The 19,194-nt window shown below is 35.2% G+C and overlaps 2 protein-coding genes across 2 annotated transcripts; both read left to right on the top strand.

The window, feature by feature from the left end:
• Positions 1–2,124, top strand: LOC123546065 (free fatty acid receptor 4-like). Its single transcript, XM_045332253.2, has one exon. It carries the CDS (start codon positions 232–234, stop codon positions 1,330–1,332), a length of 1,101 nt encoding a protein of 366 aa, XP_045188188.2. The 5' UTR covers positions 1–231; the 3' UTR covers positions 1,333–2,124.
• An 8,926-nt stretch (positions 2,125–11,050) lies between these two features.
• Positions 11,051–18,685, top strand: LOC123547839 (uncharacterized). Its single transcript, XM_053550475.1, has 7 exons — positions 11,051–11,163; positions 11,825–11,917; positions 12,546–12,647; positions 13,913–14,114; positions 14,483–14,569; positions 15,889–15,975; positions 16,913–18,685. The coding sequence occupies exons 1-7, from the start codon at positions 11,051–11,053 to the stop codon at positions 17,624–17,626; spliced, it is 1,398 nt and encodes a 465-aa protein (XP_053406450.1). The 3' UTR covers positions 17,627–18,685.
• Positions 18,686–19,194: the final 509 nt, after the last annotated feature.

Here is a 19,194-nt window from a genome sequence, read left to right as displayed (position 1 = left end):
CAAGACATTAAAATAATTATACTGACGCAGACATACCCTTCATTTATTTGAATTGAAAAGGAATATGTGTAGAGCAAAATTATTTACGTCTTTTGATAGTATACACATAGTGATTCACTGCACGATTTTTTCTCTGCACAAACATAGGGCGGGCGAAATGAACATTATGAAGTCTTGTGCAGTTTAGTATATATAGATTAAAAACGTGATAGTTTTGCAAACGTTTGAACAATGGTGATTTGTGGTTCCCAAATAAATAGATCTTATTTCGTTGCTGTAGACACCAGGTTTGGACATGGGAACGTTACGTACTTTACTTATTTCAGTGAATTTAACAGACCATGGAGAGGGGCAGCCTATATTGAAGCCGCTGTAATGACTACATTGTTCGTTTTGTCTGGAATTGGAAACTTCTTTATTTTAGGAATCATGTTTAAGACGAAAAGTTCCAGAAACATCACGAACTATTTTGTTTGTAACCTTGCGATCGGAGACATTTTGTTTGCGACCGCTGCACCGTTTGTTGCTTACGTCAGAATCACTGGCACGTGGCGTCTTGGAGACGGGATGTGCCATCTGTTAACTTATGGGATGTTCGTCTGTGCCATAGCTATGATATGGACAATGGCGGTAATTAGTATAGACAGGTACTTGTGTATCAACAGGGGATTGGTAAATAGAGTGCGAACAGTACATGTTGTTTCAATATGCCTTTGTATTTGGATAATAAGTGCCTGTTGTTTTCTTCCTTTAGCGGTGTTCTTTCATGTTAAAGAAATTGAAGTTGCAGACGACATCATATCAATATGTACATTGCTATGGCCTAAAGGAAGAATTCGTTATTCCGCTCTCTTTATGGCTATGCTATTTGTGTTTGCTTTCTTATTGCCAATGACAATTATAACATTCGACTATTACAAAATTTTCAGAAAGTTTTGGTCTTCTAAGCGAGCCGTAGGAGCACTGAGTCATATTCAGTCAAGAAGTCAAAGAGCAGCTATTTCAAGACGAAATAAGGACATCAAAATGGTTAAAACGCTTATTCTTCTAGTGTTCGTCTTTGTCATTATGTGGCTGCCGCTGTTTGTTGTTTTAAGCCTATTACATCACGATGTCTCGTATACGCATAACACTTTACCGTCTTACGGACTAACCTGGACTTTGATAGTAGCATATATGAATCCATGCGTTAATCCGTTCTTATACGGTTTCATTAATCTTGAAGTATGTCAGAATGTGCTGTTTTGTTGCAGTCAGTGTCAAAATTCGTCAGAGGAATTGCTTGCCAGTAATACTAACCTGAATGACAAAAATAACACCACGCGTCCATAGTTTTGACCTTATAAGCAGCAACTATCAGTGTTACAGCATTGCCCTGTAAAATACTGTGTTTTTGCTCCAAGCGAGAGTTTGTCTAACGCAGACACAAGATGTACATGTCAGTTGTTCTGTTGGAGATATCTTTTTGTTAACGACACGCGATTGCTTACCTAGCGCTGACTGTTGACCGCTAGATGAACATGTTGCCTGGTGTTCTGGTCAAGATATCCTAGCTGCACGTGATTGCTTATACCTAGCGCAAACATTGGGTATCTGACTGCTGACCGTGAAATGTATGTCAGCTGCATTTGATTTCTTGTCGTAAGCAGTATGTGTCATTCTCAAGATGTATGCACCCCGAATTTTATTCAAGGAAGGCTAGCTTCACGTGACTTGTTACATATTGTAAAACGTCGTTGCAAGATGTACGGACCTAACAGGGCGGGTGCAGTAAGGCCTATCACGTAACCCCAACCCATACACATTTTTGGTCCCAAATTGTTTGGTAGGGTCAAATGAAAATGGGCAAAAATGTTCTTTAAAATTAGTTTGTACTATATGCATTTTCATTGTTTCCGTGGCAACCGTTCTTTTCAGGAAATAAGATAAAACATGTATACTAGTAGGTGATCATTTTGCCTAATAAATATGAGTATGCAAATTAGTTTTTAAGCCTAAGAACGGTGAATTAAAGGTCAGTGTCTCAACTCCATTTTTTTGTGTCATTTGATCTACAGAACTGACTAAGAAATTGTTGAATTATCACTCGTGTTTTTATTCCTAAAAAAAGTTTGCCATGGAAACAGTCAAGTTACATGTAGTGCAAAAGAGTGTTATTATGGAAACATTTTATCTCCTTTTTTATTTGACCTTTGACCAATTTAAAATCTGAAAAAGAAATTGAATTGGGTGCATGGTAAGCCTTACTGACACCCGACACGGACATGTTTGTATTATTAACATTCAGTAAAAAGAAATTTTGAATAATTTTAAATAAATTGTAATATCTCTTCTATATATTTTGCTAATTGTGGGTTGATATACAGTACGAAGGCCAACCAGAGAGCATGTATAATGGTATATAATAACATAAGAACCTTGCTATGTTGCATGTTCAAACTTAACAGCTGAGTTCCTAAATTGTACATATAAGTTGTTTAATTTTATATTTATTCTATTCGTTTTACATCCTTAAATAAGAACAAAATCAACATCAAACACAATTTAAAACTTTGCAAGAACGTAATACAATGAATATGAACAAAACACATCAGCTACAATAATAAAAAACTGAAGAACACAGAAGTATTCATGTTTTATATTGTTAATCGCTAAATTGGTATGGAACGTCTCGGCTGCCTCTTCATTGTGGCTAGTTAGGGTAATTTTTGTTTAGATAACACTGTAGTTGAGGATCCGATGCAGTTTATATATTTGGTCGGAAACAAAAAGGAAGAAAGGTTGCATTTGGTACAATTAAACTCAGTTTTATAGTAATACTGGGCCAGAACAGTGTTATTTTGCTGTGGTACTGTGCAGGAAAAAATTTCTGTACCTACTTGACCCTTACTTCCCGCTTCCTTTGATGTCAGTTTTAAGATAATTGTTCAAAGTGAGGTAAGGATTTAGTATTTAAAATTCATTCCTTGATTAGGACTTATCATGCTGGACACGACTGATTCTGCCGTTGCGACCAGTGTGAATCATGATCAGCCTGCACATCCGTGCAGTCTGATCATGAGCTGCACTGTTCGCCATTCAGTCAGTATCTTTTTGGTAAGCACCCCTTAACAGTTAATGGTACTGTCCAAATTGTAAGATGGATAAGTTCATTGATGTTGTTGGTGTATAGTCAATTTATTGTCACTTTAGTAAGTACCCGAACTCTGCCTTTGACTGTTCACTACCAAAGTAAAATGTAAGCCTGCGCAGAGTAAGTCCTAATCCTTCTTCCTTCTAGCATCGTGTTTTCGTTTACTTAGCTAAACGCTCTATTGAAATCTACATGCTGTTCTCGCAGGCTAGATAAATGGCTGTGTAGGAATTTCAAGTCCTGAAAAATGACAATGAAGAACTTGAACTGGTTAATTTCGGTATGCTTCAAGTTAACATGCATTGTTTTCTTATATGGTTCTTAATTGGAATATAATTCTCTAAAAATCTTATATCAAATAAGTTGATTTTATAGGAACTAAATAATAGCATAATTTAGCGGTATGGAATAGTACAGTGAGTTAAAAGCATATTATAACCTATTAAAGCTTGACAGAATTTCATAACATGATAAATAAAACAACGCAGAGTGTGCAATTTTCAGTCTCAAGTATTTTTACCTTGACGAAAATCATCTACTATTTATGAACAATCACGCTATAAAGATTATGAACCATACTAAGTGCCCTTGACCTTTAACCTTCTGATGACCAGAACAAAAGTGATACTTTACTAATCAAAGTGAATACACCTTAAAATATGAGAGCCGAAGGCCAAAATCATTCTAAAGCTATTGAACAGGAACCGTTTGTAGTCTGCAAGTCACTGTGACATTACACTTTGATTTACTGGTTCCCAAAACAATAAGGGCCATCTAGTAACCACTTGACACTCGTCTTATGAAGTTTCAAAGTCCTAGGTCAGCACAGCCTCCAGTTGACCGGAAACCGTTTCATCATGACTATTGACTTCCTGACCTCGTAAATGATTGCCACAGTCACAGTCAATCATGACTTTTGACACTCAATGTCACTGTGGCCTTGATCTTCAAACTACTTCCCCTAAAAGCAGTGGAGTCGTCAACTGACCACAGGCAATTATGAAGTTATTTTTCCGAAACTAAATAGATTACTCGAGTATGAGCAAAAGCAATATACCGTCCTCCTTTTTCGAAAGGTTGGTGATGGAAAACATTGTAACTGCGGGCATGACCCTTCCAATTTCTTTTATGAGCCACCGAAAGAACGGTCTCGTCGAAAGAGAAAAGTATCGGAGTTTATTGTATACATGTATATGTTGCTCATCTTGTACACCTTTGATTATGGCAAAATATTGTCCAAGACAAAACTACCATGTTTCAGCATTCTAGACTATCGGGTTAGATATTTTTTAACTCCCCTTAACTAGTCCCACTAAAAGCCGTTATGGAACATCTATCTGTTTGATTTTAATTTCGCTACACATACACAGTCTCCCACCAGCGGCACTTTAATCAATTTATATAAAATGTTTTGTGTTGTAAGCATTTTCCTGCACAATTCTGACTAGCTTAGAAAAGTAAAGGCTCGAGGCTGGTCTCCTAAATTCGAAACGGCACGGACTAAAGTGTTTAAATAGAACAAGGAGTTTCATTTTGGTAAGACAGCTGCAAAGGTTACGTTATTATAGTACCCTATTAACAGTTACCTAGCAACTGTTCCGTAGGGTCCACTTGAATAATGAGGTTATTCTCGTGAACACCTACTCTTTCTATTACTTACGTCTATAACAAATCCGTTGCAATATAGAAAAGTAGTTTAATGTCACACAGGAGGACTTAGAGCGACTGAAAGTGATTCAGTCTGTTTACAACTGAAGCTGTTAACAGTTTGTAAATTTTCAGAGTAATACTAGCCATCCGTTGAGAAGATTTTCCCTGAACTTTACTTTCTTTTGACAAATCATGTTCTGTCAGATTTCAATGATTTTTGAAAACTGAATCTTGAAACATATATAGATAGTAAAAATATACGAATTACATGCCGAAATGTTCCTGAAAACTAAAAGGTGTTTTTGTCACAAAAACGTATGTCTCCCCCCTATGTATACCTTTAGCTCTGGCGGCAATTTTGTGCAGCGAAGCGGAACGTGTCGGCGATATGCTCAACTAGGCTAGGTACTGATCACTCCGGTGAAGTTTCGTCGAAATCCGGCCAGCAGTTTGACCTGTGAAAGCAGGACAAGACTTTTCTATTTTTAGCTCTTGTGACCATCTTGTGGATCGAAACGGCACGTGCCGGCGACATGCACAACAAGGCATAGATACTGATCACTTCTGTGAAGTTTCGTCGAAATCCAGCCAGTAGTTTGGCCTGTGAAAGCCGGAAAAGCTTAATGCGGACGGACAGATGGACGAATGGATAGACAGACGGCGAAGGCAAACCAATATGTCTCCCCCACCTATAGGGAAGACATAATAAAACATAAAACACCGCATTTACATAATAACTTCTGAATAATTTTTGTTTTGGGTTTAACGCCGTTTTTCAACAGTATTTCAGTCATGTAACGGTGGGCAGTTAACCTAACCAGTGTTCCTGGATTCTGTACCAGTACAAACCTGTTCTCCGTAAGTAACTGCCAACTTCCCCACATGAATCAGAGGTGGAGGACTAATGATTTCAGACACAATGTCGTTTATCAAATAATCACGGAGAACATACGCCCCGCCCCAGGATCGAACTCACGACCCCGCGATCCGTAGACCAACGCTCTACCTACAGAGCTAAGCGGGTCGGCTTTTGAATAATTTAGTCATGAAACAGCCTTATGACAACGGCCTTTAAGGTGGTCAGTCACATTTAAGCAGTATTTTATGATATTTTTCAGTTTTCATTTATTCTGTTAGAGATATATTTAAGGAATAGAAAGTTCCATTGCATAGAGTTAGATCCCTGTATAAGAAGTAAGTTTTGTTATTTTTATGAAAATTTGTAATAACTCCCCATTAATATGAAAGTATCTAAAAGTAAAGTTTGATTTTTATATAATTTCCAGTTACATATTTAGTTTTTATAGCTAATAGGGTGTTTCAACAAGCCGCACCAAAAGGATTGTTTTAAACAGCATGTAGCTTGTGAATTCATTTATTTCCAATCTAGGCAAAGGGAGGTAATAGTAATTTTTCAAACTTGCATTCCGAATTCTTCCACTTCTTTAAATGATTTAAGAAATCCTAGCTGACGAACTAACATATGAACAACATTGCCTTTCCCTTAAACTATATAAGATTACTGTCGTAATCAATAATACGGTGGTATGTTTAGGACATACAAATATTTTTTAAGATTAAAGTATCTCATGCGCACGAAATCTTATCTCGAGTTTTGAAAAAATACTATTACCCACTGGCGCCAGATCAGAAAGAAATGCCTCTGTACATGTTATACCCTACCCCTAGGTATTCTGTAAGAACCATGGTCGTGAACGGGAAAATATACTAACCCATTTCAATCGCGTATTTCATACCTAAAACACGCAGTTCAGTAAATGTGTACTACTGATATTAAACAAGCGATAATTTATCTTCTATCGTGCACCAGTCACATTGTCTCAATATTCCATATTGCAGAGATGTTCCATATATTTTATGCTTTAGTCAACGTTACAGAAAAAACTTGCGTGAACTCCCCTGATGAACATCCGGTCTAGAGGTCACGGCAGTAGGAGCTGGGGCGGCAGGGGCGGCGGGCGCCGCCCCAATATTTCGAGGAGCGGCGAAATGCCGAACTCGTAAATTTTTGAAAAGGCTAGAAAATATAATTGAAAATAAAAACAGCGGTCTACCATTTATCATGAAGTGCATCGGCGACTGATATGTACACAGAATCTTGTCATATCGCCGACACCTTGCTAGATCACCTTGGTGACAGGGTATTGTACAAAATCGATAATCCGCAACAACCAAGGTCGCTGTATTTTTAAAAATACAGCGACCTTGGTTGTTGCGGATTATTAAATTTACGTAAATTTACGCCCTGTAGACTTGGATTATAGGCGATACATTAATTAATGAAAGTTAACCGATTTTAATTGCTTACTGCCAAACTTGCAATTAATGTTGTATCTCAAATTCTGCCGACAAAGGAAAGTATCTTGAGTAAAACACAAACGCAAATCGGGATCTTTAGATGTCTTTACATAAAATATTATATTAAATTAATATTTTTGACGCTTAAACATATTGTTTGCAAATCAAAGGCACCAATCATAATGATTAAATTCAACGCATAAAATGTAGAAAAATCCTCAGATCTAGTTAAATTAACAAGTATTACAGCTTCTACAATAAAATATAAAAGGCCGATCAGCCTCGCAATTTTGCATTTCCAAATCGATCATTTGGTAAAAAGAACCATGAACTCCGTTCATTCAACCCTCAATGGTTCAAAGAAAACAGTGAATTGCGTTTTACCTTTACAATGCCATTTAATGACTAAAATGCTATAAGTATTAGATTACCCCTTTAAGTCAGGGTCTTGTGCTCGATCCTCTACTTAGACATTCACTGGTTTTACACTGGCAAGACATTGTGCGTATCTAACATCGTACCGCCGTTACAGTGTTTAAACATAGTAAAAGGCGTGCAAACTCGAAAAAAAAACGAGTATGTTCAACAGATACTGAGCAGTCCAAGAAGTCGCCAGATTGCACCATTTACTCTAGCTATATGCAAAATTTTCCCGGGGCAACCCCGTACCCCGTTCATAGGAGGGGGACACCCCCTCCCAAACCCACCCCCCTCCGCCGCCCCAATGCTCAAATCGTCCCTACGCCCCTGCAGTGTGCACATGTTAAGCGAAATGTAAACAAACAAAAACAGAATGCAGTATATTCACAGTTTTACGATAAGACTCGAAATGATGAATGAAATTCATCTTGTATATGATTTTGAATTTGAAATCATACATTGGTATACATCTATTCTGTTTATTTAATTCATTTTGCACATTTATGCTGCGTATAAACATTTTAGCGTACACGTGTAGTAAAATGACGACTGACATACATTTTCACATCAGCCAATCAGAGTGTGTCTGTAATCTAGACCGGAACTTCACCAGGGAAGTTCAAGCGAGTTTTTTGTGTACCTTTGAAAAAACTGTAAACTACACGTTGTTTTCCTAAGATAAGAAGTATTGAAGAAATGTGACGGGTACACAACGGAAGATAAATTACCACTTGTTTAATATCAATAGTACACATTTACTGAACTGCGTGTTTTAGTTATGAAATACGCGATTGAAATGGGCTAGTATATTTTCCCGTTCACGACCATGGTTCTTATAGAATACCTAGGGATAGGGTATAACATGTACAGAGGCATTTTCTTTCTGATCTGGCGCCAGTGCTATTACCTATCAATATAGATAAGATGTCGTGCCCTCGAGATAAGTTGTCGTGCGCGCGAGATTAGATGTCGAGCGCTCGAGAAAAGATGTAGTGAGCAATAGATAAATTAATCTTTAAAAAAATAAATGCTTGTCCTAAACATACCACCGTACAATAAATACACCTTATCAGATCTTTAAAAATTTGTCAATATTGATTTGTGCTGATTACCCGCTTACTTATTCAAATTTTGGATTTCGTTCAAGACTAAGCATATAATTTACTTCCGCGATCGATTTTAAGGCGAATTTGAATTAATGTGTTTATAATATGTTTCCGGATAAGGGCCAATTATTGAATTCTCTGTGGGATATTTTACAAAATAAATCTTTTTGAACCAGTAGCTTTTTAAGTGTTCTATATATCTTTACATTTAAAATCGTTGTGTGTATTTCTTAAGTAGGTACATGTGCCGCCATAAAGACATTGGCAAAATAGACGCTGTGGTACGAGCAATCAAAAGTTGCTATGGGAAATTCAATATGTATCAAAGGAAAAAGTACATCCAGTTGTGCGCCTGAGTCCAACACACGAGTAGAAACATCAACACTTCGTTCAATGAGAAATAACTGGGTAGGCCTACACGACGATAGCGTACACCGCGACAGGAATGTGGTAAGATATCACTTTATATAAGCAAAGAACAGGTTTAAGGGGACGCATACTTTGAAATTAGAAAAAAAGTGGGTGGGGTATGATAAAATTTACTTGCAAAAAAGTACAAGGTTTTGGTACATGAAATGGATACTGTTTCAACTGTTATAAGTACACAAAGGATTGCTCACTAAAATAAAAATGAGAAAAACTGAAACAAGAAAGTTATTGTTGAATTACATAAGACTTATTGTGTACATTCAAAGTCAACAATTAATACTTTTTTGTGCGAAAATAATAGTGCTTCACCTTGTCCAAACATTTATCAATCTCCTACAGATTCTAATTTAAAGAAAAAAAGTGAAATAAGTTCACTGTCTTGCTTTTCATTTTGCATATGTAAGCTAAAACACATTAGGTATTTAGTTTGTTTACAAAATAGTGCATAAGAAAAGATACGGTGGTCAAGGAATGCCACATTCCAAAACTAAAAGAGTATATTCCCCTTAATACATAAAACATTTATCGTTACAGAAGTCGAGTGGCTTACAATAAGGGCCTAGAAATGTTGCCATTATTAATTTTCAACTTGGTATTCATGAACTACAATGCACTTAAATATCAAAACACATTCAACAAACTTTTGAAAATGTGTTGTCTTAAAAATCCCTAAAATAAGGTATGAAATTTGGTTGAGAGGTCCAATCAATGTGTATATGTGCAAAAGTAACATTCTAATCTTGTTCACAAAACTTACTAATACACAGCAGGAATGTCAATGATCAAAACAGGACGAATATACAGTTATCCTCACTTTAATGTCATTTATAATTTGTCCTTGAATTCTCCACCATACTTTTCTTAACTCTGTTTGCACGAGTTGCACGAGAATGCTGTCATTCACGTAAAAAAACGGGGTCAGATAAGTTGTAAATGCAATATCATCTAAACGTAATTAATGGATTATGCAATTCAAGATAAACTTTATCTCATAACGTAATAAACAAGTATAATGTTGTAACAACAACTATACTTACACTGATCAAAGTAGCAGTCGATTTATAAGTGACTTTATTGATTCATTTTGTGTTTTTGTTATTGTTGTCAAAAAGTATAACGGAAGTGCCTCACAACTGAAGCAGAAACTAGTTTGATGCGCAAAGTAGTCCACTGTAAGTAATATTTTTTGATAAATGTCCACAGAAATTAATAATTTCCAGATATTAAAGACGAATATCTGAATAGGATTCATTATTTGATAAGAAATTATAATCATCGACATGTTTTTTTTTAAATCATACACGTGCTGACACCTAAGTTGTCTCCCGTTGTTTATTAGAGTTACCATTCGTCCGGCGCAGTAATACTTTTTGCAGTGAATCGCCGAGAAGTCGTGGGAAAATTAAAAAACATGTAAATAAACTAAAATTAACCACCTTTTCAAGATGAATTTCAAGTGATCGACATTATGCATTTAACCCGCCTGACCTGTGTAGTATCTTAGATATCTGTTCTAAGGTATTCATTGTGTAGAATGTCACATTATGCCCTTGCAATGCTAATCCCACTCTGATTTTTTTGTTTACATTTTTTATCAATGAGAAATATGGCGTCCATCCCGAGCTGAAATGACGTGGCGTTAAATTTTTACATGTTTAAGCAAACCTGGTGTGTTAGAAAGAAAATTTCATCCCTTCAACATTATTTGTAACACTGTTATTGTAAAAAACCTGTTTTTTCCTTATACAAAAGCTTAATATTTTGTGTTGAACGTACTTTCACAAAGACCTCTGTTTTCCTATTACATTCATAATACCACATCCTTATCCACAAAGTACTGAATATTACAGATGTCCATCAGTATTATATCAGTTTAGGAATAAGTTTTTTATCTTCCCCCATCATTTTCTTGAATATGCACCCCTTCCTCATTTCTGTATTACTGTGAATGTAGCAATATGCGTCCCCTTAATCTTAAATATTAGGGATAGTAATGGGTTATGATTCTAATGATATGTATATTATTTGTCCTCAGGCAGTGGTACACAGAGTGCAATCGTGTAGTACCTCCGCAGAGGAAAGAGATCGATGCGTTCAGGAGGAAAAGTGAGTTTATTTTAAATGATATATTAAGATGTCTAAAACTGTATACATTTATACCATATGGACTAAATGCAAAAAAAAAAAAAAAACATCCGCAGCAATATACGACGTCTGACATTCCGATGCTCATTTTAAGGTCAGCAAAACTTGAAAGCTTGGAATGCTATTCCTAGTCTGTAGTAATCCTAACATGTCGTTTTGTTGCCTTAATGTTCTACCTGATGTCATCTGTCGTTTGAACTGGTCGCCACATTGACAATGAGGAAAGTGAAGTCAAGAACGACAATTCATAAAACAGTTTGAAATGTCATAATCATACTGTCGACAAGTATGTCATTCCATATAAGTAAGTAAGTAAGTAAATTATTTATTATAGTGACTTGTGTAATACATATTCAATACATTGTATATACAAATACATCAGTAATATAAGGAACACCCGGCCCTCACTTTTAAATTACAAATAGTATATAAAACAACGTGTAGTAATTAATCAGGTAGTTAAAGTAGATCAAATTCAATAGTTAAACGTGGTTTTAACGAAAGGCATTGCTGATATTTTCAAAATAATTTTCATGCAATGTATAATAACCATATAATGTAGATCAACAGTTACATAGCTATTGTATAATATGTATACTGTGTACATGTTTTGTACTTTAAGTCAGGAAAATGAAAAGGTCAAAGATAATCAGCTAGAGAGTACAAGATTTTTGAAAAATGAGAAACAGCTATTTACAGAAAATAAAGCATTAAGGTAAGGCGATCATGCATAAAATATAAAGGAACCCTGTTTGCTTTAGTCAAAGCTCGAACTATCTTATCGAGCGAACACAATACGCAATATTTTCAAGAGTGACGAAGCCAAGAGTGAAAACGTTAGAGTGAAATAATATTTAATCATACAAACTTTCTTTTTATTTCATGTTTTTCAATGGTTTTAACCAAATTTTGTACATTTGGATTATATTATAGATATATTTCACTCTAATTTTTTGATTCACTGAAAAAAAGTACCATGCCGCGAAATATTGTTGGCGTTTTCAAAGCTAATGAGGACATTATGGACCACTTTACGGTGTATGGTTTAATACTGGACATGTGGAAACTAGCAAATAAATTATCACGAGTCTGATTCTAACGTAATTACTGAACCCACAAAGTCCAATCTTGTAATCACAAATGACTTCATGACCGAAGATATCCGGCCGTTTGACTAAACGTTTACCATATGGCAAAGAGGAATCAAAATGGCTTTTAAATAAACTTTTCTTTTTCCAAAAGTCTGGAATACTTTATGACGATGTTGATTTACTGGAGACAACAAATGACAGGATATATATTGACCAAATCGATCTTGTCTTGATCTGTTTTTATTAACATAGGTCTGAAATAGAAGCCATGAAATATCAACAGGAAGAATTCGTACTTAAAACTGAAAACGAAATGAAAAGGCTTACACAGGAGTCTGATGAGCTTAAATCCAGGTAAAATGAAAAGTGTGATAACGTTAAGGTAGTACATATTAAACATCTATTTACTCATTGTAACATTTTGTATGCTTACAATGATTCCGCATTTATATTTATGTATTACATGTATCATTTATTATTGCGATTATCCTTAGGGCTTCTGCTGACATTTATACACAAATCAAAAGTGTTTGTAGCTATTCGGGCATAAAAAATCTCACAAACACTAAATATATTGTTTTCAATGATAGGTGATGACTTTACGATTTACTTTTATAGTTGTTTTTTCTTGTTGAACAGTCAACGTGTTTTAAATCTGCATAACCGGAGCGCACAAGCAAAAGCATGTATTTAAATGTTTTAATATATTTAATATATTTCTCTTTACCACAAACATGGCATTAGCTGATGAGCAATATAGGTCATACAACAGTAATTCGATCAAAAATGTGCTTCCTTGGTGTAGCCGAAAAAACAGTCATTAATAAATAGAACCTTTTTTTTTTTATTTGAAGCGCGTTTGCGCGTAAAGCGGATGCCAAATGTACATTATTTCACTCATGGAATATATTTTGCATAAAACAGGACACTTTTCATGCTTATATTTTCGTGTTTTCGGTTTTACTTGAAAATGAAAGAAGTGTGTTTATTCTGTGGACCTCTTTCTGAAATGCGGCAATATGAGGATACCTGACTTCAGCTGACTTGCATAACACTGCATACTATTCAACACCCCTTTTCTTTTCGTTTTTTGAAACAAATATATGGATGTCCTTCGGAAAATGACGGAGTAAAAGTCTAGTAACTGTCTCAAAATGGATCTGAAGTAGCTCAATTTCAATATGAAACAAAGAATTCTTTTTTGGTATAATATATAACCTATAATTTTACATATCGTTTAAAACTCCGGTAAACAGGGACACAGTTTCACAAATAATTTTTGTACGAAATATTTTGAGTACGATACAGAAACTGACTTGCTTCCAAAATTACTTCATATGCGTTTTGAAACTGAATAAAACATCTGTTAATACTTCCCAGTGTAGTTGGTATGGTTCTTGAAAATACACAACGCACAAGTCACGTAGTATTCAACATAATCACGGTTATAGCGAACTAGCGAACAGCGTTTATGGCCTATACGTGATTTTTCTCACATAACTAGTGAAAAAAAGTAGATTTTTGTGCAAGAATAAGTAACTATTCACATCTACCAAACTGTGTCGTTGCTTCCAGTGACGTAGTTATATATTGTGTAATATGTTATTATTTCATGCAAGACTTAGCAAAATGGCATCGGATCGCTTGACAGACAACAACCCAAATATTGCTGACCTTAGTGATGAAAATAGAGCAATCAAAGTTGGTGAGAAGTTTTCAGAGCTATACAGTAATGAATGGAGTGACGCTTTCGAAGACCTAACAGAGAAATGTGACAGAAAAGAATCTCAAGCTATTCAAACACTTCTTGATATACTCTTGGTAAGCCTTCCTTCATTCTACGAACAGGAACATTAGACAACATTAGCATTGTAATAAAAATAAAAATCACCCACTGTTTGTAGTTTAACTCATAAAGTGTTACGTGTTCACACGTTTTAATGTGTCTATTGTATAAAAAGTGTACACGTGCCCTAACTGCCACTGAGGTAAACGTTTCTGTTGTGTAGATATCTAAAATTGTCATAAGATTGTTAATGTATCTCACCCAAGACGTGTTGATGGGGTCTAATTTGCAAACATGTACAGTTAAATAATTTAACCGCAAATATTGTAGTGTGTGAAATACTATTTTCCTCGTGGTTTCATATGGATTAGATCTTCAAATAATGTATACGTAATATTTTCAGGCTATATTTAAGGCGTGCAGAGGAAACGCGGAAATGCATTCTCATCATCTTGAAGAAGCAATCTTAAAATTCACAGGAAATAAAAAGGTATCTGGCGTCTCGAATTTCTAATTACCTATTTCAATTCTAGAACATTACAATTATTTATTGATTTTATTTATTTATTTATCATCATTGTTTTGTTCTTGGATGAAATGCCGGTACCTGGACATGTCAGGGAAATAAATTTCATATTTCACTGACGAACTATCTTTTCATTGATAGAAAAACTTCGCATCCGGCCTGGTTCTATTTCTTTTCTACATGCCATTCGGTGTAAGAATGAAAACTAATTCTAACCTTTTGTTTTGTACTTGACTCCTACGTAATGTTCGATATAATTAAATGCTACAAAGTGAAATTTTATCCGAAGTTCGGTTTCAGTTCGGGTACTCATCCCTCCAGTCAGATGTTAGACCTGTACAGGCTTGGTTAAAAAAATAGATAACGATTTCCTTGAATCTGAATTCAATAACGGTCCTTCCAGATCCATGCATTTCATGTTCCAAGTGCAGAAAACTAATTTCCTAGCAAGCAATGCATTGCTTGATGCTGGTCAATCAAGAATTCTTGAGATGGTATAAAAAATACAAAGACACGTCCGACTATAAGTACTTATGACTTTTCTACTACCACAGAATATCATAAAAGAAAAACTGGTAGATTTTATTGAGAATATATCTGCAAGAGAAAACTTTAATCATTTGGCATGTAATGAAACTAGATTATTTTTCGAACAGTAAATTTAAAAATTACACCCTATGGAGTTGTGTTCAGGTTTGTGAAGCGCTATAGTTTCTGTTAGATAACATATTTATTAAATTTGACAATATAAAATTTGTATCCCTATTTCATGCGCGCTTCACTTAGATGCAAATTGACATTATTTAAGCTTTCAATGGAACCTCGAGGAACCTTGGCGATATTTTGAATGTTTTTATATGTTTTAGTTTATGTAATCTAGTATTTTGTCACTAATGTTAGAGCCTTTCTCAGTGTTTCTTTTCCCTTCCCCACACTCGTCTCTCCCTTACATTTAGCCTTCTCTCCTTTCGATATAAATGAGGTTAGGTGCGCGCGCGCGCGTGTGTCCGTGTGTATGTGCGTGTGTGACCTACACTGGTTTGCGATGTAGGGAGACTGGGTTTTTGAAGCGTGGCTTTGATCATAGAGAGCTGTAAAGTCACGGACTGTAGGTGAAAATGTAACATGTTTAATCGTAAAAAATAGATAAAACAGAAATTGTCAGAGAAAGTACTAAGGGCATGTATCGGACTTATTTTCAACTGAATGTTAGCACGTAATCAACAGAAAATTCATTAATATTCAAAGCAGAGCGGATTGTGTTAGTTTAATTCTTATTTCAGTTAAACAAATCGCTAGCAGCGTCCCTGAAGGTATACAAAGACGAACGGAAAAGAAATTACAAAAGTACAGTTCCATGTATCAGTACGGTACGTTATGTCCGATTTCATTTCGTCATTTCATTTTAATAAACTACACGGCATCCATTATGTTACTTAAATGTTAATCTATTCTGTTTTTATAACGCTATTATTTATTGCAGTTATTATCTTTAAAAATGAATATTTAGCTCTAGAATAAAGGTGATTCTTGATTTGTTTGAATCACCATAAGATCGGCTTCTTGAGAAAGCTGGTAGTAATGCCATTTTCAGAGATAAGAAGTAGCGACCCAGCGGATGTGCATCAACGACCAGCACTTAACCACAAGTCTACTTCTCTTAAAGGGAAAGGCAATGTTGTTTTGATGTTAATTCCACCGTCTGGGATTTCTTTAATCATTGAAAGAAGTGAAAGAATTTTCATAAAAAATGAGACGGTTATGAGCATTTAAATATTTGATCAAAATGATGGCCATTTTGTTTCCATGGCAACAAAAAAATGGCAGATTTTTTAAATTTCTTGACACATGCTTGAACTGTAAATACTTATTTCTGTAAAATAATTTACTGTATCTAGCTTTTAATGAAAGAATGTACCATGCTTTACATCTTACACGCAAGAAACATATATAATTAACCTATTTGAAAGGTTATTTGCTAAATAAAGAATTCGGCAGTTTGTAAATGACGTCATCAACACACCAAATGGCTGCCTCCATGATCAGCAATTTTCTTAACTTTCAAACTGCCATATCTTTTTCAATAGTGGTCCAATTTTAAAACTTCTGTCAGCTTTATGAAAGTCTTGAGGATGGTTTTTATATGAAATTATCTTATTGTCAGGCTTTCCTTGTCATTCTAACAATCGGTTTATAATTCAATAGATTAAACATCGCATGTAATGTGTACCATACAAAGTAGTGTCATTAAAACACTATAAGAAAGCAAGTTCCACGCTTGAATAGCAATATTTTCGAATCTTTTAGATTACGGAAGAGGTTATCCCTTTGGAGGAAGAGAGAACATACAAAATGAAAATTTATGTCGAAACAGCCATAGAGATTTGCTGGCTAATGTGTATACAAGACCCTCCTTTAAGTCTGTATACAAAGTCAAAAGGAAAATTCGACGAGGGATACTTTAGTCCCTACACAGTTAGTGGTCGCCGTGTGGCATATCTTGTATGGCCCGCCTTGTTGCTTCATGAAGGAGGGCCGATATTACAAAAGGGTGTGGCACAGGGAAGAAAGAGTAAGAAGGAAAGGAAAACGCTTGCATTAGTACGCCATACTAACGATGAAAACACTTCACCTCATGAATCGATAAACCTGTCTAGGTTAGAAAACGAAAAGCAAAACAGCGAATATGTTGACCAAACTGAGCAAAACCAAACATCACAGCCAAGAGTAAGAAATCAGAGTTTCATGTTAAATGCTCACGAACAAGTTAGTTTAAAAGGTACATTTACATCTTTGCCTTCAAAAAAGCCTGATAGTACTGATGGAAAAGAAGATTTCCACAAGAAATTTAGCAATAACTCTCCATGGAGATCAATTGAGCCATTGCGCGAAGACGAAACTGCGGACGGTACACCAAAATCAAAGACTTACCCATGCCCAAAACAAAAACCAGCCCGTAGTGCGAAGACAGATATGTTTGACTTAAAGCACGGTGATGTTATAACGGTAAAACGGAAATAATGACACAGTGTGACAGTAAACAGTATGCGAACGGGTGTTACATATATTTTCCTCCCACATGAACTTCGTTCAAATCATTCCGATAATACTAGTATGATACAGCTATTCTACAAGATGACAGGTGGACAATTTAGGCCCTTCCTGAGTTTATGTGTTTTTATAAGTTTTTTTCGGCGACGCCGTCTAAATTCGTTTTCGTTACCTATGCCATGTGACTTCAGTTTGCAAATCAAACTACTTGATAACGCATTATAGATAATTTATCAAAATGGAAGATTTATGCAACACTCTGCCTGATTGGACGAGAGTGTCAATTTCTTTCACTCTGTTGATTGTGCTACGCTGAGTGAAATGTAGACAAAGCGTTTATCCTAAACGACGCTGTTCACAGTTTTAAAGCTAACTTTGGCTCAGTATATTTAGCAAGAATATTGATATATCTCAAAATGATAAGTAAGCTTAATAAATATGATAAAAACCTGTTTAAATACCAACATATATCAAATTAAAGAAAGAGCTGAATACGGTCTGCGTATCACATGAATAAGTGTGTGATAAGAGTTTTTTATGTAGAGAAGTGCTTTTTAAAAGATTTTCCTTGTTACAATTGTCGTCTGTATATGAAAAGATTTCTTGCTTTTGTGACTTATTCAGATTGCATATTAAAATGAGTACTTGTTTGCTTTGATATATTTGTTATAAATTATTTAACTGATTTATTATATATGAATATTGTTCTTTAGTATGGTATGCAAATATTGAACTCAGTTGAAATCTGTTTCATTATATATATGCTATATAATGACTGAATCTCATTACATTGAAATGAAGGTACGTTGCATACAGTTTGTGATATGACTACGGTCAAACTTTGCTTATGAAACAGAAATATTGAAATAATTACAATTGTATGTTTGGCTTGACCTTCACCATTTTTATAGGTGTGACGTCATTGTCCAAAGATTCATGAATAGCGAATATGCATTTGTTAAAGCGGGGTCAGTTGGCCTATTTTAGAAATAAATAAAAATAATAAATAAAAAAATCCTTTAATTGATTTTTGCTCATGTATTCTAATCAAACTTGATTTGTAGCATCTTTATTAGCCCCGCAGCCAACTTTGTTCAGCTGGGACATTTGACCCCTTTTAGGGGCTGCTAGAGCTAAAACTAGAAATGCCTTTATACAACGTCTCATGAACAGCTTGGTGGATCTTTGTAATACTTGGTCTGGAGCATCATTATAAGGTCCTCTTCCAAATTTATTTATATAGGAACTTGGGCCCTATTAGGGACCACTATAGCTAAAAGTAGATATGCCTTTCTTCGTATTAACCACTAAAATGTAATGGATTTTTATCAACTCGATGTGTAACAATATCGTAAGGTCTCCTGCTATTTTGTTACAAATAGGGATAGGGACCAATTTAGCTAAAAATGTAAACACGTTTAATGACCTCTTCTCATAAACCGCTTCATGAATCTCCATCAAACTACTGCTGTAATTATTCGTCTAAGGATAAACGAAACAAAATTGCAAACCTACGAAACCTTTGCGAAAAATTAAAA

This window comes from Mercenaria mercenaria, chromosome 9 (assembly GCF_021730395.1).
Source record: "Mercenaria mercenaria strain notata chromosome 9, MADL_Memer_1, whole genome shotgun sequence".
Taxonomy (NCBI): Eukaryota; Metazoa; Mollusca; class Bivalvia; order Venerida; family Veneridae; genus Mercenaria; species Mercenaria mercenaria.
Note: the sequence above shows the minus strand (reverse complement) of the source record. Positions and strands in the feature narration are given on the sequence as shown.